Raw genomic sequence first — 15,746 nt, 5'->3', positions numbered from 1 at the left:
GAAACTCCTGCAGATAAGAAAGGTGGCTGTATCCGTTTCCTTCCCTCTCCACACACCCCTCTGCAGGTGCCCGGAGCTGGAACAAGCCACCGTACTAGAAGCCTCTGAGCCCCAAGCAGCATTTCCCCATGTACAGCTGCAGCCAGCCCAGCCTTTTCTTTTATAATTCCCCCTGGAACTGTCTGGAGTGAGACTGAGCTAAACAAATAAACATAGCTAAGTAGAGGGGGAAATTTTTTGAGCACTAGAAAGAGAAGTTGTTTTTTTAAAGTCCCTCTGATCTTATTAAAAAAAAAAATCAGATGCTCCCAGTGCTCAGGGAGGCAGAGGCAGGCCAATCTCTGTGAGTTCGAGGCCAGCCTGGTCTACAAAGTGAGTCCAGGACAGCCAGGGCTACACAGAGAAACCCTGTCTGGGGAGAAAAACAAAACAAAACAGAAATCAGAACATCACGCAAGCTACTCCATCCCCTGGGTAACTGTTTTCTATGCATCTGGAGAAACAGGACAGAACAGCTGTGGAGCTATTTCCCCAGGAAACCAGAACCACACAGCATCCCCCAGACACCAATGTTCACCGTCGGGGGCGCAGGAGGCTCAATCAGGCTAGAGGAAAGGATCCACAGCAAGCAAACAAACTACCGCTCCCTAAGCATTGTATACTGGGGGGGGGGGGGGGGGGGGGAAAGGGAGGGGGACAGGAGAAGGGGGGAGGGGGAAAGGGGGAGGGGAAGCTAACCGGGTGAGATAAAATGCACTGGGGCGGCTCACTTCACTGACCCTCAGCCTGGGGCGAGCAGAGCAACTCTGAAGGCCTTGCAATGTAAGGCAACCTCCCCGTCACAGGAAAGCGATTCTGTTGGAGTCAAGTTTGCTCTTGGGAAGTTCAGGCTCCCGTCCTTACAGCCATTGCCAACGCAGGGAATAGAAACCAAACACCACAGTGCTGTAGCAGCCGCAACTGAACGTCCCTGTTTATTTATTTATTTTTTTAAAGCTACACAGAAGCACTAGGCACTAGCTTCACAATCTCTTCAGCAGATCATGTGAAAGGCTCAATTGTCCCCTCTCGGAGCATGCTGGTGGCTTTTGCAGCTTGCTTAAAAAATTAAGTGCCTTTATTGTACCAAAGAAATTCCAAAGGAGAAGCACAGCCTACTCACTGACAGTTAAGAACACAACTGCTTTTCAGCTCTTCCCTTGCAGTGTCTACAAAGGCACTTGACTCCGTTCAAACCGCTGTGGGTTTGGCTGTTGTTAAGACACCAACTTTTCTCACAGTTGAGATTCTTTCTGACTTTGTTCAAAGCAAAGTCCCCAGATAACTCCTAGCATGGGAAGAGAGTACTTGCAGTCTTAACGCCCTCCCTGGGACCTGCCCAGTTCTCGCACAGACATAAACAGATAATGCACAAAAGAGTTTAATTTGGCAAAGTGCTTCCCTTCAACTCCTGGGGAGATTCTAAAACATCCCCCGCTGGGCTGGCTTCCTTGTGGCTAAGTGTGACAAAATTTGAACAATATGAAACTGTTCCTCCTAGAAACCTGTACATCCACAAACATCAACATTTCTTTCCTCAGGAGGAAAAAAAGTGGGAGTGGACTTTAGGTCAGTCTACAAGGAAAGGTACAGGGAAGGGTCCCCGGGAGACAGCGGAGCATGAGGGACAGGCGAGCGATGAGGGACTCTGAGAGCGGACAGTCGCGACGGGCTCTTACCGAGGCTGAGGTCTCCGCCTCGGCGTCTCCCTGCGCGGCATCCTTGCACTGCAGCGGGGACTCGATAACCAGCTCTTTCTTGTCGTTTCTACCACTCGTCCGACACTTATCAGCCTGCATTCTCCACCCAGAGCGCTGTCAGAAAGCCTGCAGCAGGGACAGCTGCGTCTCCCGATGCACCGCCAGCCAGAGAAAAGGAAGGAAGCCTGTTTCCCAGGCAGGAGGGCTCAGTCTCACTGGCTGGATGCGCAGAGCCCGCAGGGGTGGGAAGCCGTGACCGAGAAGACCAGCCTCCAGGGGTGTTACTACAGCTTGGAAAATGGGAGGCTCCCTGCTCTCTGGCCAGAGGAAAACAAACCCCACACAGAACAATACACAGTGTACTGCCTCTGCGGTGAAAGACCAGCCTCATTGTGTCTTGTTCCACACGGCGTGGGCCAAACCAATGCGACTCCAAATAGCGCAGGGTTGAGCAGAAGGCCTCGGAATAACTTCCGATCTGAAGCCCCCAGCTAGGTAGCCTGGCCGGCCTGAAAGTCGCACTTTTACAGAGTGCTTTCGCTAGTGCTATGGCTAAGCACCAAATACTTGGCTCCTGATCAAAGCAGAACCAAACAGGCGAGCAAGGGTGTTCCCAGGAAGTGCAGCACAAGAAGTCGTTTCTCCCTGCGGGACACACCGCAGCATGCAAAACCTCACGCACCCACTGCTTCATGCCAGGGGGGATGATCTACGCTGGGTGCACTGCTGTTCCGTGCACCAGAAGCATTTAGCACGGACGCTGTCTTTGCACACACTGAGAGGTAGTTAGCGTGCCCGGCTAAGGGATGGAAAAAAGGCCAGAGTGGAAGAGCAGAGGCTCACCCCTCTGGAAGAACAGGAAACGGATGGAAGCCAAGACAGAGATATCTCGGAGCAGAGGGGTGCGCTGCACAGCCCAGGGACGGAGCTGGGTTTCATGTCCTATTTGCGCAAAAGAAGAAAAGCGTTCTTTCAGAAGTCCACTATCTTTATTATTTCCTCATATTCATCTAGTAATCTTAAAACAGAAGGGACCCGCCACGAAGGTGCGGGGACACACGCAGTGAAGCGGTTACATCGTACGCTGTCCTTCCAGGCAGTACTTTGGGGCGCACCTCCCACTTAGTGCCTCTGTTTATTTCTTTAAAATCAGGAAGCATGTAATAGCCGATACAAATTTAGTAACGGTCAGTAAACAGCATCCGCAGGCTCAGAGTGCAGAGCTGCGGGGACAGAAGCCAGCAGAGGGTGCCGGTCCCATCCTCACCCCAATCTCCAGGCACAGTGACTGAGGCTGCGAGCTCAGCGGAGCTCAAGTGGGAGCTGAGTGGCCGCCCAGTGTCCAACCGCCCGCTGCCTCCCCTCCAGCACCTGCCACTGTCATTTAAGCCCCAGAAATCCTTCTGAGTATGGGCATTCATTGTGCAATGAATAAATTACTGTGTCCATTTAAAACTTGGTTAACTCACTGGGTACGAATCTCACACACACAATTCCGCACCCCAGGGGACTGAGGCAGAATTGCCACCAGCTCAAGGCAAGCCTAAGAATAAAAAGTGAGCTTCTGTATCTAGACAAACAAAGCACAGCTTTTATAACAAATGCGTTTTTAAAGAGTTGGGAGTGTAGCTCGGTTGGTGGTGTTTGCCTAGCAGACTCGAAGCCCTGAGCATCACAAACGCCAGGCCTGGGGTCTGGGCCTGTAGTCACAGCGCACGCAGGCAGAGGGCCAAGGGTCAGCACTTCAAGATCACTCTCTTCCTAAAACACACATGAGGTTCAAGGGCCCTGTCCCAAAATCAGAAAGAGAGAAAAAGAAAAGACAAGACAAGAAAAGACAAGACAGACAGACAGACAGGAAACTATTCAAGATTTAGAAACTGGGTAGGTTGACAATGGTAGTGCATATGCTGAGCGTGGTGATACATGCCTTTAATCCCAGGAGAGGCAGGCGGATCGCTATGAGTTCGAGGCCAGCCTGGTCTACAAAGTGAGTCCAGGACAGCCAAGGCTACATAGACACCCTGTCTTGAAAAACCAAAAAAAAAAAAAAAAATCCCAGCACAAAGCCAGATAGATCTTTGAGTTTGATTAAGGGCAGCCTGGTCCACAGAGCAAGTTCCAAGCCAGCCAGGGCTGCACAGAGAAACTGTGCCTCGATGGGGAAGGGAGGAGGGAGGGAGGCTATAGGTTATCTTTCAAAGTAAATTCAGGCTTCCTAATGAAAGCTGCGTTCCAAAATAACAGGACCCATGAATATGAAAAACGGTTGTAAGAGGGAGGCAAAAATTTAGGAGAAATAAAGTTTCAGTTACACATACATTAATCCAAAAGAACAAAGTTAAAATTTAGACGTGTCCTAGACATGAGACTTAGAGAGATGGTGTCTCAGCACGAAACGACTCAGAAAGCTTCTCAGTGGCTCGCAGAATAGGCCAAGTGTCCCTTGGCTTTCCGTGGCCACAGCACCAGAACTCCTGCACTCTACGGAGACAAGCTACACAGTCTGTTGAGTCAGACGCAGTGGTATTGGTCGTGATGCGAAGATGTCAGCGTGTGAGTTGAGAAGCACAGTTTCCTGTGCCCGAAGCATGGCTTCAGCCTCCCGGCTCACTGACAGGACTGCGTGTAACGTGGCCCAGCTTCTTGCACGGCTGAACTGATACAAAGTTTATAGGTATGTAGAGGCCACAAGGCAAGAGAGGGCGTCAGTGTGCACACGCCACTGTGACTCCATGCTGAACTGGCTGTGTATTCTAACTGCTCAAATGGCTAAAAAGATGTCATCCAGCAAGCACTGATCGAGGTAATTTAGTGAAATAGTGAACAGTCTTTACATGCTGGACCATAAGACGTCCATCCACTTAGGGGTTCCCAAGCTAAGGTCTTAAATTCTGGACTCTGGCTTTTTGGCCTAAACAGTTCCACCAACTGTGCTGTTACAATACAAAACCTCCACCAGCTGACAATAAACCCTTCAGTGGCTGGGGGATTGCGGCTGAAAATCTGCAGCCTCAGCTCCCTCCAGCTCTGAGTTCGAAGCTGGCCTGAACTACATTTCAAGACCTGTCTCAAAACCACAAGGGAGGGTTGTGACGGCAGCTCAGCGAGCGTGAGAACAAGAGTTTGGACTGCTGGTGGGGACAGGGACAGGAGGACTTTGGAGCTAACTTGCCAGCCAGTAGCAGAATGGACGACCCACGGTTCAGTGGTTCAGCGAGAGACCCCATCTCAAAAACAAAAACAAAAAACCAGAGTGAAAAGCAAGCAAACATCTAACAACCATTTCTGGTCTCCACAGGAGCTCACGGCTGAACGCAGCATACAAACAAGCTCACACCTGTGTGAACCCGCACTGCATCTCTTCTCTGCTGACCCTGATGGTTGGCTGGAAACGCCACATGTTCACGCCACCAGCTGGGCATTTTATTAAGGATTTTGTATATTTTCTAAAACATGCATTTGTATTTCTTTTATAACCGGGGTGGGGGGGGGGGGGACACTTTTAATTGGCTCTGAATTTCTAAGCACCCAGGACAAACATGCAGATTAGTTCTGTGATGCAAACCCTCTGAAGGAGAAAACATGCCAGACTCTGAAGGAAGCAAAGCTTGTAAAAAGTTTCTCAGACGCTGTTTTACGCAAAAAGGGCTGATGCGGTAAGGCAAGGTTCCCAACTGTGTCTACAGGACATGCAGAACTCACAGGGCTGCCAGGCTCTGTCTCCGCTTTCTACTGAAAGCCCAGAACAGGCCATATTCTGGTCACCTTGTCCTCCCCAAGACAGCCTGCACCTTCAAGTGGTCCAGCACACTGAGCTGCTTCCCTTATGGGTGCTTCAGACTTAGGCCCCAGGGAAGTCTCGGGATAGGACTGCAGAGGACATCTGACCAGCACAAGACCCAGAGGAAACGCCATTCCAGGGGGCAGGAAGCAGGTGGCCAAGTCTCCCTTTACAGGCCTCTCAGAGGTACCTGCCTGGCCTCTGGACAGCAGCACTGACTGAGCCCCTGGACTTGCTAGCCTGGACGCTTCCCACACAGGCTGGGTAAACCCTCCACCACAGGCACACCCAGGACCGTGCCCTGGGGAGGCAACACTAGCGCTTGACAGACCCGTGGACGCTGCTCCTCAGCCAGGCCTTCAGTTCTCGGTTTTAACATGCCATGAAAAGTTACAGAGACTTGAAGAATTTTCCTAGGAAGGCTAACTTTAGACCTCAGCCCCCTTCCTCTTCCTCTTCCTCCCATGAGAATACCCAGCACACCTCTGAGAAGCTGCAGGCTGCCTGCAGCTGCTCAGCTCAAACCATTTCAGCGCCTCCATCCCCAGAAAGCCCCCTGGTCTGTTAACTCTCTGTGTGCTGCTGTGGGCTCTCCAGGAACTTTCCCCAGCCTGGTACATCTGCTCCCTGATGCACACCAGCTGAAAGCAGGAATGTGCGCTGACCAGCCTCAGATGTTGCTAAACTTAGTCCTGATGCTGCTGTGAGGCACTGGTTACCTTCAGCCTCACAGTGAGAGGAACTGCTTATAAAAATATGCAGTCACCTGTTGACCTTTAACCTCTTTCACAAGTCAAAACCCAAGGAGTAATTTAGTAACAATCAAAATGCCCCATTTTTTTCAGCTGAAAAAATGTTATCCTGCAAACTTACTAGATGTTTTGTGAGACCATGCTGTATATAACTAGGTTCTTAAGAGCCCTAATAATGGGTTTGGCAAGATGCTCAGTAGGTAAACACACAGCTACTAAGCTTGGTGACCTGAGTTCAAAAGCCAAGGCTCACAAATAGATTTTTTTTTAACATTAAATAATGGAGTACAATGGCTTACATCTGTAGTGCTAGCACTTAGGAGGCTGAGGCAGAAGATCACCATGAGTTTGGGGCTAGCCTGGGCTAGAGAGTAAGACTATATAATAAAAATAAAAATAAGAAAAGAGCAAACTTGGTTTTAAGCAATGAAGCTAGGTAAATTTTGAAACTGTACTTGCATTGCTAACGGCTGTACAGAGAATAACCACACTGGGGGCAAATACGAATCATCTCAACCTAAGGGATTCCCCTTATTAAGGCCTGCTGGCATAACAAAAGAGCATTTAAGACACAAAAATCAGCTTGAAGGGTAAAACAGTCACATACGCTTGCATGTGCTACCTCAAATGAGACCACTCTTTCTCTCTAGCTGAGGTAAACAGAGCAAGCAGAAGCCACCAGAGCTGCAAAGGGAGCAAATGGCTAACACTTTCCCAGAGTGTGGTCACTGGCCAGCTTGCGGGCCAAAGGAAGGTGTCAGGAAATGACCGGCGCTCCTGAGAACACAAAAACATGGCAGGTGGAAGATACCAGAAGCAGCCTCGTGGAGAACGGACAGGCTGGGATGAAGCAGGAAGAGACGATGGACGTGATGGGGGGAGCAGAGCCCTTCACACACGATAATGTGCTGGGGGTTGGTCTGGTTGCTGCCTAAATCAGCAGACTCACATAACCCAAAACGTTCATAACCTTGCCTAAAAATCTGTTACCATTTGACCGATAAAAAGCCAACACACCAGGCAAGGCAAATGGGATAGGTGTGGCTAAGATTCACAGGTTTTGGAGACAGAGAGGATCTTGGGAAAGGAAGTAGTCAGAGAGAGAGACCAGAAGAGGATCTTTGGAGTGAGCAAGAAGGACAAGAAGGAAGGAATCTGCTGCCATGGGTGAGGTGGAGGAGAAGCACGTGGCCGGCGGGGACGGAGGGATCAGGCCAGATGAAGAACATTAGCAAGTATTTGGGATGATGGGTGGGAGGAAGCTCGCCAGAGATTATCAGAAGCAGACAGCGTGGGGCTGGGGCAGAGTCACTGAGAGGCAGTTTAGGGGATTAATATCTGCCCTGCCCCAGGTGAACCAAGGCTATTTAAAATTATAACAGGTGTCTATTTTTATTGATTGATAGCAGGTTAGAAAATACCGCTGCAGTAATTATAGCCCAATAATAAACATTTATTAGGCCGTACCTTTAAACAGCAACAATAATGCTGGCCTAAGTCTGAAGCTCCACACAAGTATTGTCGTCACCAGACGGTTGACGGAACGGCCCGGGGATGAGTCCCGCATGGCCGTCTATTCTAGGGTTTCTTAGCTGGGGACCCAAGACCGAACGGCCGGAGCAGCGGTGTGCGAGCCGCGGAACGGTAGCGCGGAACTGTACCTGAGAGGCCCCTGAGGTGAGGCCGCCCAGAGCACATCCAGTTCTCAGAAGAACTAGGAAACCCACAAGTCGCATCACACTGTCAGGCCCAAGGGCCATTCAGGTGGTGCAGCCGCAGTGTCAACTGGCCTGACAGCAGTGACAATGTCATCACGAACAAGTCTAACTGGCCACCTGGAGGAAGTGGGTAGTACGAAGCCGCATGACCAGCGCACAAGCGAGCTTTGAACTAGTGCAAATGATGCACCCCGCCTACACCACTGCCTGACAACACCTGGTGCCACAGCACTACACGTCAGCACCACAGGCGGTGGCTAAGGGCTCTCTCCAGCCGTGGCCTGCGTCCTCCTTCTCTGCCCTCCGAAGATCCTCTCTGTCCCAAAACCATTTGTATATTTTACCTCTAAAATCATCTACATTTTATAAGTTTTCTTTAAACGCACATCTTACTTTTTCAGTCAGAAATAAATGAACGAGAGCTAGGAAGATGGCTCAGAGGATGAGGGCAGCTGCTACCAAGCCGGACAAACTCAGTTGGGATCCCAGGACCCACATGGCAGGAGAAAACCAGCCCTCCACAGTTGTCCTCTGACCTCAAAACACACACACACACACACACACACACACACACACACACACACACACAGAAATATATGCACTCACAGATATACACACACAAACACACATCCATACACACAACCACATGCTCACATACGTACACATACACATACATACGTACACACATACACACGATAAGTGTAATAAAAATGTTTTTAAAATGATAAATGAATATAGTTTATGAGAAAATGAACAGACTTAGCATATTAAGCAAGTCATATGATCTCAGAAATAAACAAGACAGAAATGCATGCTCTGGGTCATTTGCAGAGCCTAGCACATGGTGTGGAAGTGTTGTGAGGTGATCGAGTACATGAAATACGCTCCACACTCAAAGTGTGAAGTGTGAAGCCCCGCAGCTCCCACCCCAAATGCTGGTGCTGGCTGCGCTCACTGAGCTGCACGGATTTGGATGGGGTTAATGTTGGTGTGTGGGTTCTCATTTATTTTCAAGTTTGTTTATAATTAACTTTACTTTAAGACCCTTTCTCTGTCCTGCCTTCCTCTGCTCCCTGCCAATCTTGTCTCTTAGACTGGCTACTGTAGAGAAATCCGGATGCCCCACTTTGTCCAGCTCTCAGGGCAGGACGGGCACACGCTGAAGGAGTGCATTTCCAGGAGTGGACAGCACAGTGCGAGAACAGATGACCACGCATTGGTGGCACACTGTGTGGACAGGCTCTGTCTGCAGCCACAGAGCGCTCACGCAGTCTACACCTACCCGTCACACTCTCCTCTGCAGTCCTGTGCCACAGCCTGTGTCCCACTCTGGCATCCTATGCTCTACTTCCTGTCTGCTGAGAGCCTGCCAAGCCTTCCCTTCAGAAGCACCTCAGACGCGGTGTCTTTTCCTGTTGTGTCCACTGCCCGCCACCCCTACCCCACCCCACCCCCAATGAAGGTAAGAGACTCGGTCTCCTTAGGCTTCAAACAGAGCTGCTGCCCTCTGGACCCCAAGAATCTTAGCCACTGATAACTCAGACAGCAACGTTAGTAATTATCTTAGGGGTGGAAATTTACGAAGCCAAGAAAAATAGAGTGTGCCTGGGATTTTTCTCAGGAAACCCAACTCTAGGTGTGGCTTGCTGAAACCAAGCCCAAGCATGCCAGGCTCCATGCCAGAGTGCGGGGCTCTGCTAGCTCAGGCCTATGTCCATCTTCTGCGGATAGCCTGTGCCGTGCTCATGCTCCGTCTATGACGAACTGACTCTTTCCTCGGCGGGGCCCTCGCCCCAACTGATCTGGTGACTCGAGATTTTGTAAGAGGCATCACCACATAGTCCTAAAACAAAATACAGGCCCAACCTTTTCTGATAACAAAAACAGGGAATTCCAGAAAGTACCCCACCCTGTGCTGAGATCTTAGCCTCCAACAAATGGCCCTTAATTACACCTAGGCTAATTAAGTACTGCCTTCCTTCCTGTGAAAAGGCCATGTAGTGAGGCACTGCCCCACTGTATGTAGATGAGGTATCCTGGCACCCTGAGCCCTGGCGAACCAGACACATTCACCCTCACTGTCCAGGGCTTATAAACCCCTAATTCACGTGGAAAGTTGGCCTTTGCTTCCTCACTTCATCATGACCCTCTGAGACTCCATTTACTCCGGGAGGAACCATCGCTGGATGCCCAGTGGCCAGGCAGCAACTGGGAACTACCTTTGCAGCCGCTGGGGCCTGCTCAACCACTGCATGTAGCTAGGTGCTGACCGCTGGGGAAGCGCCCAGGAAGTGGGCTCTCTTTCATCCTATAAGAATGTGGGTTTCAGCTGGGCGTGGTGGCGCACGCCTTTAATCCCAGCACTCCGGAGGCAGAGGCAGGCGGATCGCTGTGAGTTCGAGGCCAGCCTGGTCTACAAAGCGAGTCCAGGACAACCAAGGCTATACAGAGAAACCCTGTCTCAAAACAAACAAACAAACAAACAAACAAACAACAACAAAAAAAGACTGTGGGATTCTGGCATCCCTCCGCATCCCCCTGCCATTTCAGGCTGGGGACACAGACCTGCCAACCTGCAGGGACCCACACCAGCAAGTGTCACCTCTGCTTGGCAGCTTTTTAACATGCCAGCACCAGTGCTACGAACACAGCAGACAATACCTAAACAATACTTTTAAGATGAATGATGGAGCGCCCTCACTTTGCATGATTTACACAAACCCAGCCTCACAGGGGTTCACCTGAGCTAGAATTTTCTATCTCCTCTGTTCACCACACACATTGAGGTGAAAGGCTAAGGGATGTGTTGTTGGAGGAAACACAACACAACACACACACACACACACACACACACACACACACACAGCATCTAGCTTTGTTGGTGTAATGCTGGGATTCTTTTCTTCCCCCTAAATTAAAATGCATTCCTCAAGCCAGGGAGGCGGGCGCATGACTTTAATCCCAGCACTTGGGAGGCAGTGTGTCTCTGAGTTTGAAGCCAGCCTGTTCTACAGAGTGAGTTCCAGGACAGACAGGGCTACACAGAGAGACCCTTCACGCATCACTGTCAGATGGAACTCCACTCTCTTCCTTCTCATGACTCACTTCCAAACCCTTCTGTAGGAAACACAGATTAGCTCCCCTAAGGTGTTTGGGTTTGTAAAATCGCTACTTGTGCCTGTTAGATTTACCTAAGGTATCTCCATGGGGTTCACGAGGAGCCCGGAGACCAGGATAAGTCACAGACAAGAGACAGGCCACCATGATAACTCACAGACAGACATGGCAACCAGCAGGTCACTCGGCTCTAACCATGGCCAGAGGCACACAGGATGCCCGGCAGAGCACAGGCCTCGAGGCAAGCTCTGGGACACCTTCCTTCTGGAAAAGGGCAGAGGGGAAAGAGTACAAAGGGAAAGTCCACCTTGAGGAAATTATGCAAATCGGCTGCAGCCTAAGACAATGAGCCTGCAGGAGAAGGCAGCTTCCACAGCTGGGAAGTCCCCAGTTAACAGCCAGCGGGCCACACCTCTTCCTTAAGATAGGATGGACAGCAGCAGCCATGAGAGGCCTCACCTTTGTCCTGCTGTGAAACAACGGACAGTGTCCCCCCCACCCCCACCCCCGCGCTCCACTGCGCACTCTCCGACTTCCCCTGTGTCCACTGCGCGCTCTCCGACTTCCCCTGTGCCCACTGCGCACTCTCCGACTTCCCCTGTGCCCACTGCGCACTCTCCGACTTCCCCTGTGCCCACTGCGCACTCTCCGACTTCCCCTGTGCCCACTGCTCGCTCTCCGACTTCCCCTGTGCCCACTGCGCGCTCTCCGACTTCCCCTGTGCCCACTGTGCGCTCTCCGACTTCCCCTGTGCCCACTGCGCACTCTCCGACTTCCCCTGTGCCCACTGCTCACTCTCCGACTTCCCCTGTGCCCACTGCGCACTCTCCGACTTCCCCTGTGCCCACTGCTCGCTCTCCGACTTCCCCTGTGCCCACTGCGCGCTCTCCGACTTCCCCTGTGCCCACTGCGCGCTCTCCGACTTCCCCTGTGCCCACTGTGCGCTCTCCGACTTCCCCTGTGCCCACTGCGCACTCTCCGACTTCCCCTGTGCCCACTGCGCACTCTCCGACTTCCCCTGTGCCCACTGCGCACTCTCCGACTTCCCCTGTGCCCACTGCTCGCTCTCCGACTTCCCCTGTGCCCACTGCGCGCTCTCCGACTTCCCCTGTGCCCACTGCGCGCTCTCCGACTTCCCCTGTGCCCACTGCGCACTCTCCGACTTCCCCTGTGCCCACTGCGCGCTCTCCGACTTCCCCTGTGCCCACTGCGCACTCTCCGACTTCCCCTGTGCCCACTGCTCACTCTCCGACTTCCCCTGTGCCCACTGCGCACTCTCCGACTTCCCCTGTGCCCACTGCGCTCCGACTTCCCCTGTGCCCACTGCTCGCTCTCCGACTTCCCCTGTGCCCACTGCTCGCTCTCCGACTTCCCCTGTGCCCACTGCTCGCTCTCCGACTTCCCCTGTGCCCACTGCTCGCTCTCCGACTTCCCCTGTGCCCACTGCGCGCTCTCCGACTTCCCCTGTGCCCACTGCGCGCTCTCCGACTTCCCCTGTGCCCACTGCGCGCTCTCCGACTTCCCCTGTGCCCACTGCGCACTCTCCGACTTCCCCTGTGCCCACTGCGCACTCTCCGACTTCCCCTGTGCCCACTGCGCACTCTCCGACTTCCCCTGTGCCCACTGCGCACTCTCCGACTTCCCCTGTGCCCACTGCGCACTCTCCGACTTCCCCTGTGTCCACTGCGCACTCTCCGACTTCCCCTGTGCCCACTGCGCACTCTCCGACTTCTACGCTGCCTTCACAGGTGACGAGGGCCACAGACCTGGATTTCTGGCCTTCTCTGCCCCAAACTTTTGCACAAAGGTCACTGACAACTTGTCAGACCCCTGCTCACGTCTCAGACTTCAGTGTGAAGGCCCCATCCTCTGCATGAGGCCCCGGAACACTCAGGCCTGAGGAACGGCTTCCTGGTTCAGCTGAAAGCAGGTGAGGCAAGAGCCGTGTGACAGGCGTTGCTGAGCCTGATTGTCTACTGAGCTGGAGAGTCTTAAAATATCAGCAACTATTTATTATTACTATTATCACCCCAGGGTCCTGCCTGGGACTCTCCCCAGGTGACGGTGTAACCTGAGAACAGGAAACCACGGGACACCTGTGCACAGGTGTGGCCTAAGGGGTGGGGTTTGGCAAGAAGCAGGGAAGGAACTAGAAGAGAGACTGAAGCTGGAGGTTACTGGTCCTCCTGGATGGGAGACACGCAGAGGCTTTTCTCAGGTGTCTCGGAAAATACGCACTGAAACAGTGTGGCTGGTCATTTCCTATGTAGTCACTTTAGGGGGAGGCTCTGTCCCTGACCCCCTGAAGGGCAAACCTGCAAGAAAGGCTCTCCAGAACAGGAAAGGGGACCCATCTCAAATGCCTGGAACGCAGAGTCACACACAACAGCGTGCCAGCAGGATGTGGAGCAAAGCCAATGGTAACCTGTGGTTCCCCGCAATCCTGCTGCGACCCTCTTTCCTGCTTGACCTACAAGCTCCCACTCAGGTTCAAACTTGTGACCACGGCAAACTCACAGCAACGAAGTGGTCTGGGTAGAGGGAGCGAAGTGAAAGTCTACGGCTTTTCTCTGCAAGAGGACTAAAATGTCACCACATCTTCCACCTGCATCCTCTATAATCCACTACAATCAGTCAGGGGAAGAGGTGCCAGCCGGCTGGCATTACAAACTATGTTCTTGTCCTTTCAAAAGAAAGACGCTGGGCTGGAGAGATGGCTCAGAGGTTAAGAACACTAGCTGTTCTTCCAGAAGTCCTGAGTTCAATTCCCAGCACCCACATAGTGGCTCACAACCATCTAGGATGAGATCTGGTGCCCTCCTCTGGTGTGAGGGATATATGCAGGCAGAGTACTGTATAAATAGTAAATAAATAAATCTTAAAGAAAACAAAAAAACAAAGAACAAACCAAAAAAACCCTTCATGGGCTTGTCAACTCCCTGATATAAATCTTGTAAGAATGGCGGAAAAATAAGAAATGTTCACTAAAGCAACCAAAAAAACCAGAGTGTTTCTCGGTGTTCGTGCACTCATTCATCCATGTGTGAAACTCCTTGCTCCTCAATTCCTCTGAACATACGTGTGTGTGTGTGTGTGTGTGTGTGTGTGTGTGTGAGAGAGAGAGAGAGAGAGAGAGAGAGAGAGAGAGAGAGAGAGAGAGACAGAGACAGAGACAGAGACAGAGACAGAGACAGAGACAGAGACAAAGAAACAGAGGGAGGGCGTTCGGGAGCCATCATGTTGTTTTTTGAGGCAGGGCCTCTCACTGGCCTAAAGATCACCACGTAGGCTAGACTGGCTGACTAGAGAGCCCCAGGGCCCCTCCTTGGCTCCCCCGCCCCAGTCCTGGGAGGGGCGTACACTGGTCTGGAAGGAATGCAAACAGGCAACATCAATACCAACTATGGGAGGGAATGGGTTTCGCCTGCCTTGCCCACAGCCACAGGGACACTTAGACAGCCATGAAGACATTTACAAGCTGAGTTTCAAAGACTTAGTAAGACAAAGACAACGCAAAAAGTCTCCATGGTAGGGTACCCACAGCAGAATGAAAGCTAAAGCACTCTACATGCTGGGCAAATCCTGCAGACTGAGCTGTGCCCCCAACCCTGCTTACGTTTGAGTCAGGGTCTCTCTAGCTCCCAGGCTTAAATTCGCTCTGCAATCCAAGGCAGGCTCAAGTTCCTCTGGTGTTAGCCTCCCGAGTACAAGCCTCGGGCCATGAAAACCAGCTTGTCCCCAATTTTACTATTGATCAATGCTAAAAAAGGAGTCTGAATTCACTAGGTCTAACAAAGTGTATAATTAAAATCCATGTATCATCCTATTTCCTAATGCAGCTACTGTAAACATAAATATATACACAAATACACATATAAAATATTACGGTCTGGGGATTTACCTAGAGATAGAACACATGTCTAGCACATGCAAGGCCCCGGGTTTGAGCTCCACTGTAAGAAAAAAACTAATAAAATAAAAATAGAATTATCGGACAGTGCTGGATTGTTCAATAATAATGCCTGTCACTTTCCTTAGGCAGAACACACACACACACACACACACACACACACACACACACACACACACACACACACACGCACAGCGCTTCTTCTCACACTGTATCCAACCATAGTGTAAACCTGACACAATGACCAGGTCCCGGCTCAGCACATCCGGGATGAACGACTGACACCATGTTGACCATTTCAAAGCCATCTTGAAAGCATCGCATAGCTACTTGGCTCCTCACACACTTTCCAATCTCCTTGGCACTTAGACATAGAAACTGTTTTAGATAAACGCAAAAGGAAACGTGTGGCGAAGCCTAGGCACAGCCATCAACACCCTGCTCAACCATTCTCGCGCTCTCTCCGACTGCGGGCTTGCTGGAGGCGGCCTCCGGGGAGGCCCTGGCAACGAGCAGCCACGCAATGTAAAGCGAGGCTTCTGAGCCATCACACGCGAGACCACCCAACGTCCAGCTGCGGGGATCGGGTCACAGGCAGGAGACACACACTGGCAGGGCAAAGCTCCTGCAGCCTGGTGACAGCAGTCAGTCTAACTACTTCACTCTGAGAAGATGTCACAACAGAAAGGATCACGGGGAGCTGTCAGTCAGGATACGCGTCACATG

At 51.6% G+C, this 15,746-nt stretch overlaps 1 protein-coding gene across 29 annotated transcripts in view; it reads right to left on the bottom strand.

Annotated features, from left to right (window-relative positions):
* DOCK9 (dedicator of cytokinesis 9) overlaps positions 1-15,746 on the bottom strand; it is a 262,679-nt gene that overhangs the window by 161,385 nt on the left and 85,548 nt on the right. For 3 of the 29 annotated variants that reach the window (XM_084767075.1, XM_084767076.1, XM_084767080.1), the window contains exon 1: positions 1,719-1,979. The exons of 21 other annotated variants lie outside the window; for them this stretch is intronic. In XM_084767075.1, the coding sequence (XP_084623201.1) occupies positions 1,719-1,838 (120 nt within the window). In that variant the 5' untranslated portion in view covers positions 1,839-1,979. Of the gene's footprint in view, positions 1-1,718; positions 1,983-15,746 lie in introns of those variants that run through there. 5 more of the 29 variants (XM_084767069.1, XM_084767078.1, XM_084767083.1 and 2 more) reach the window with 4 other exon arrangements.

Source organism: Acomys minous, assembly GCF_964271855.1.
Source record: "Acomys minous genome assembly, chromosome: 18".
Taxonomy (NCBI): Eukaryota; Metazoa; Chordata; class Mammalia; order Rodentia; family Muridae; genus Acomys; species Acomys minous.
Note: the sequence above shows the minus strand (reverse complement) of the source record. Positions and strands in the feature narration are given on the sequence as shown.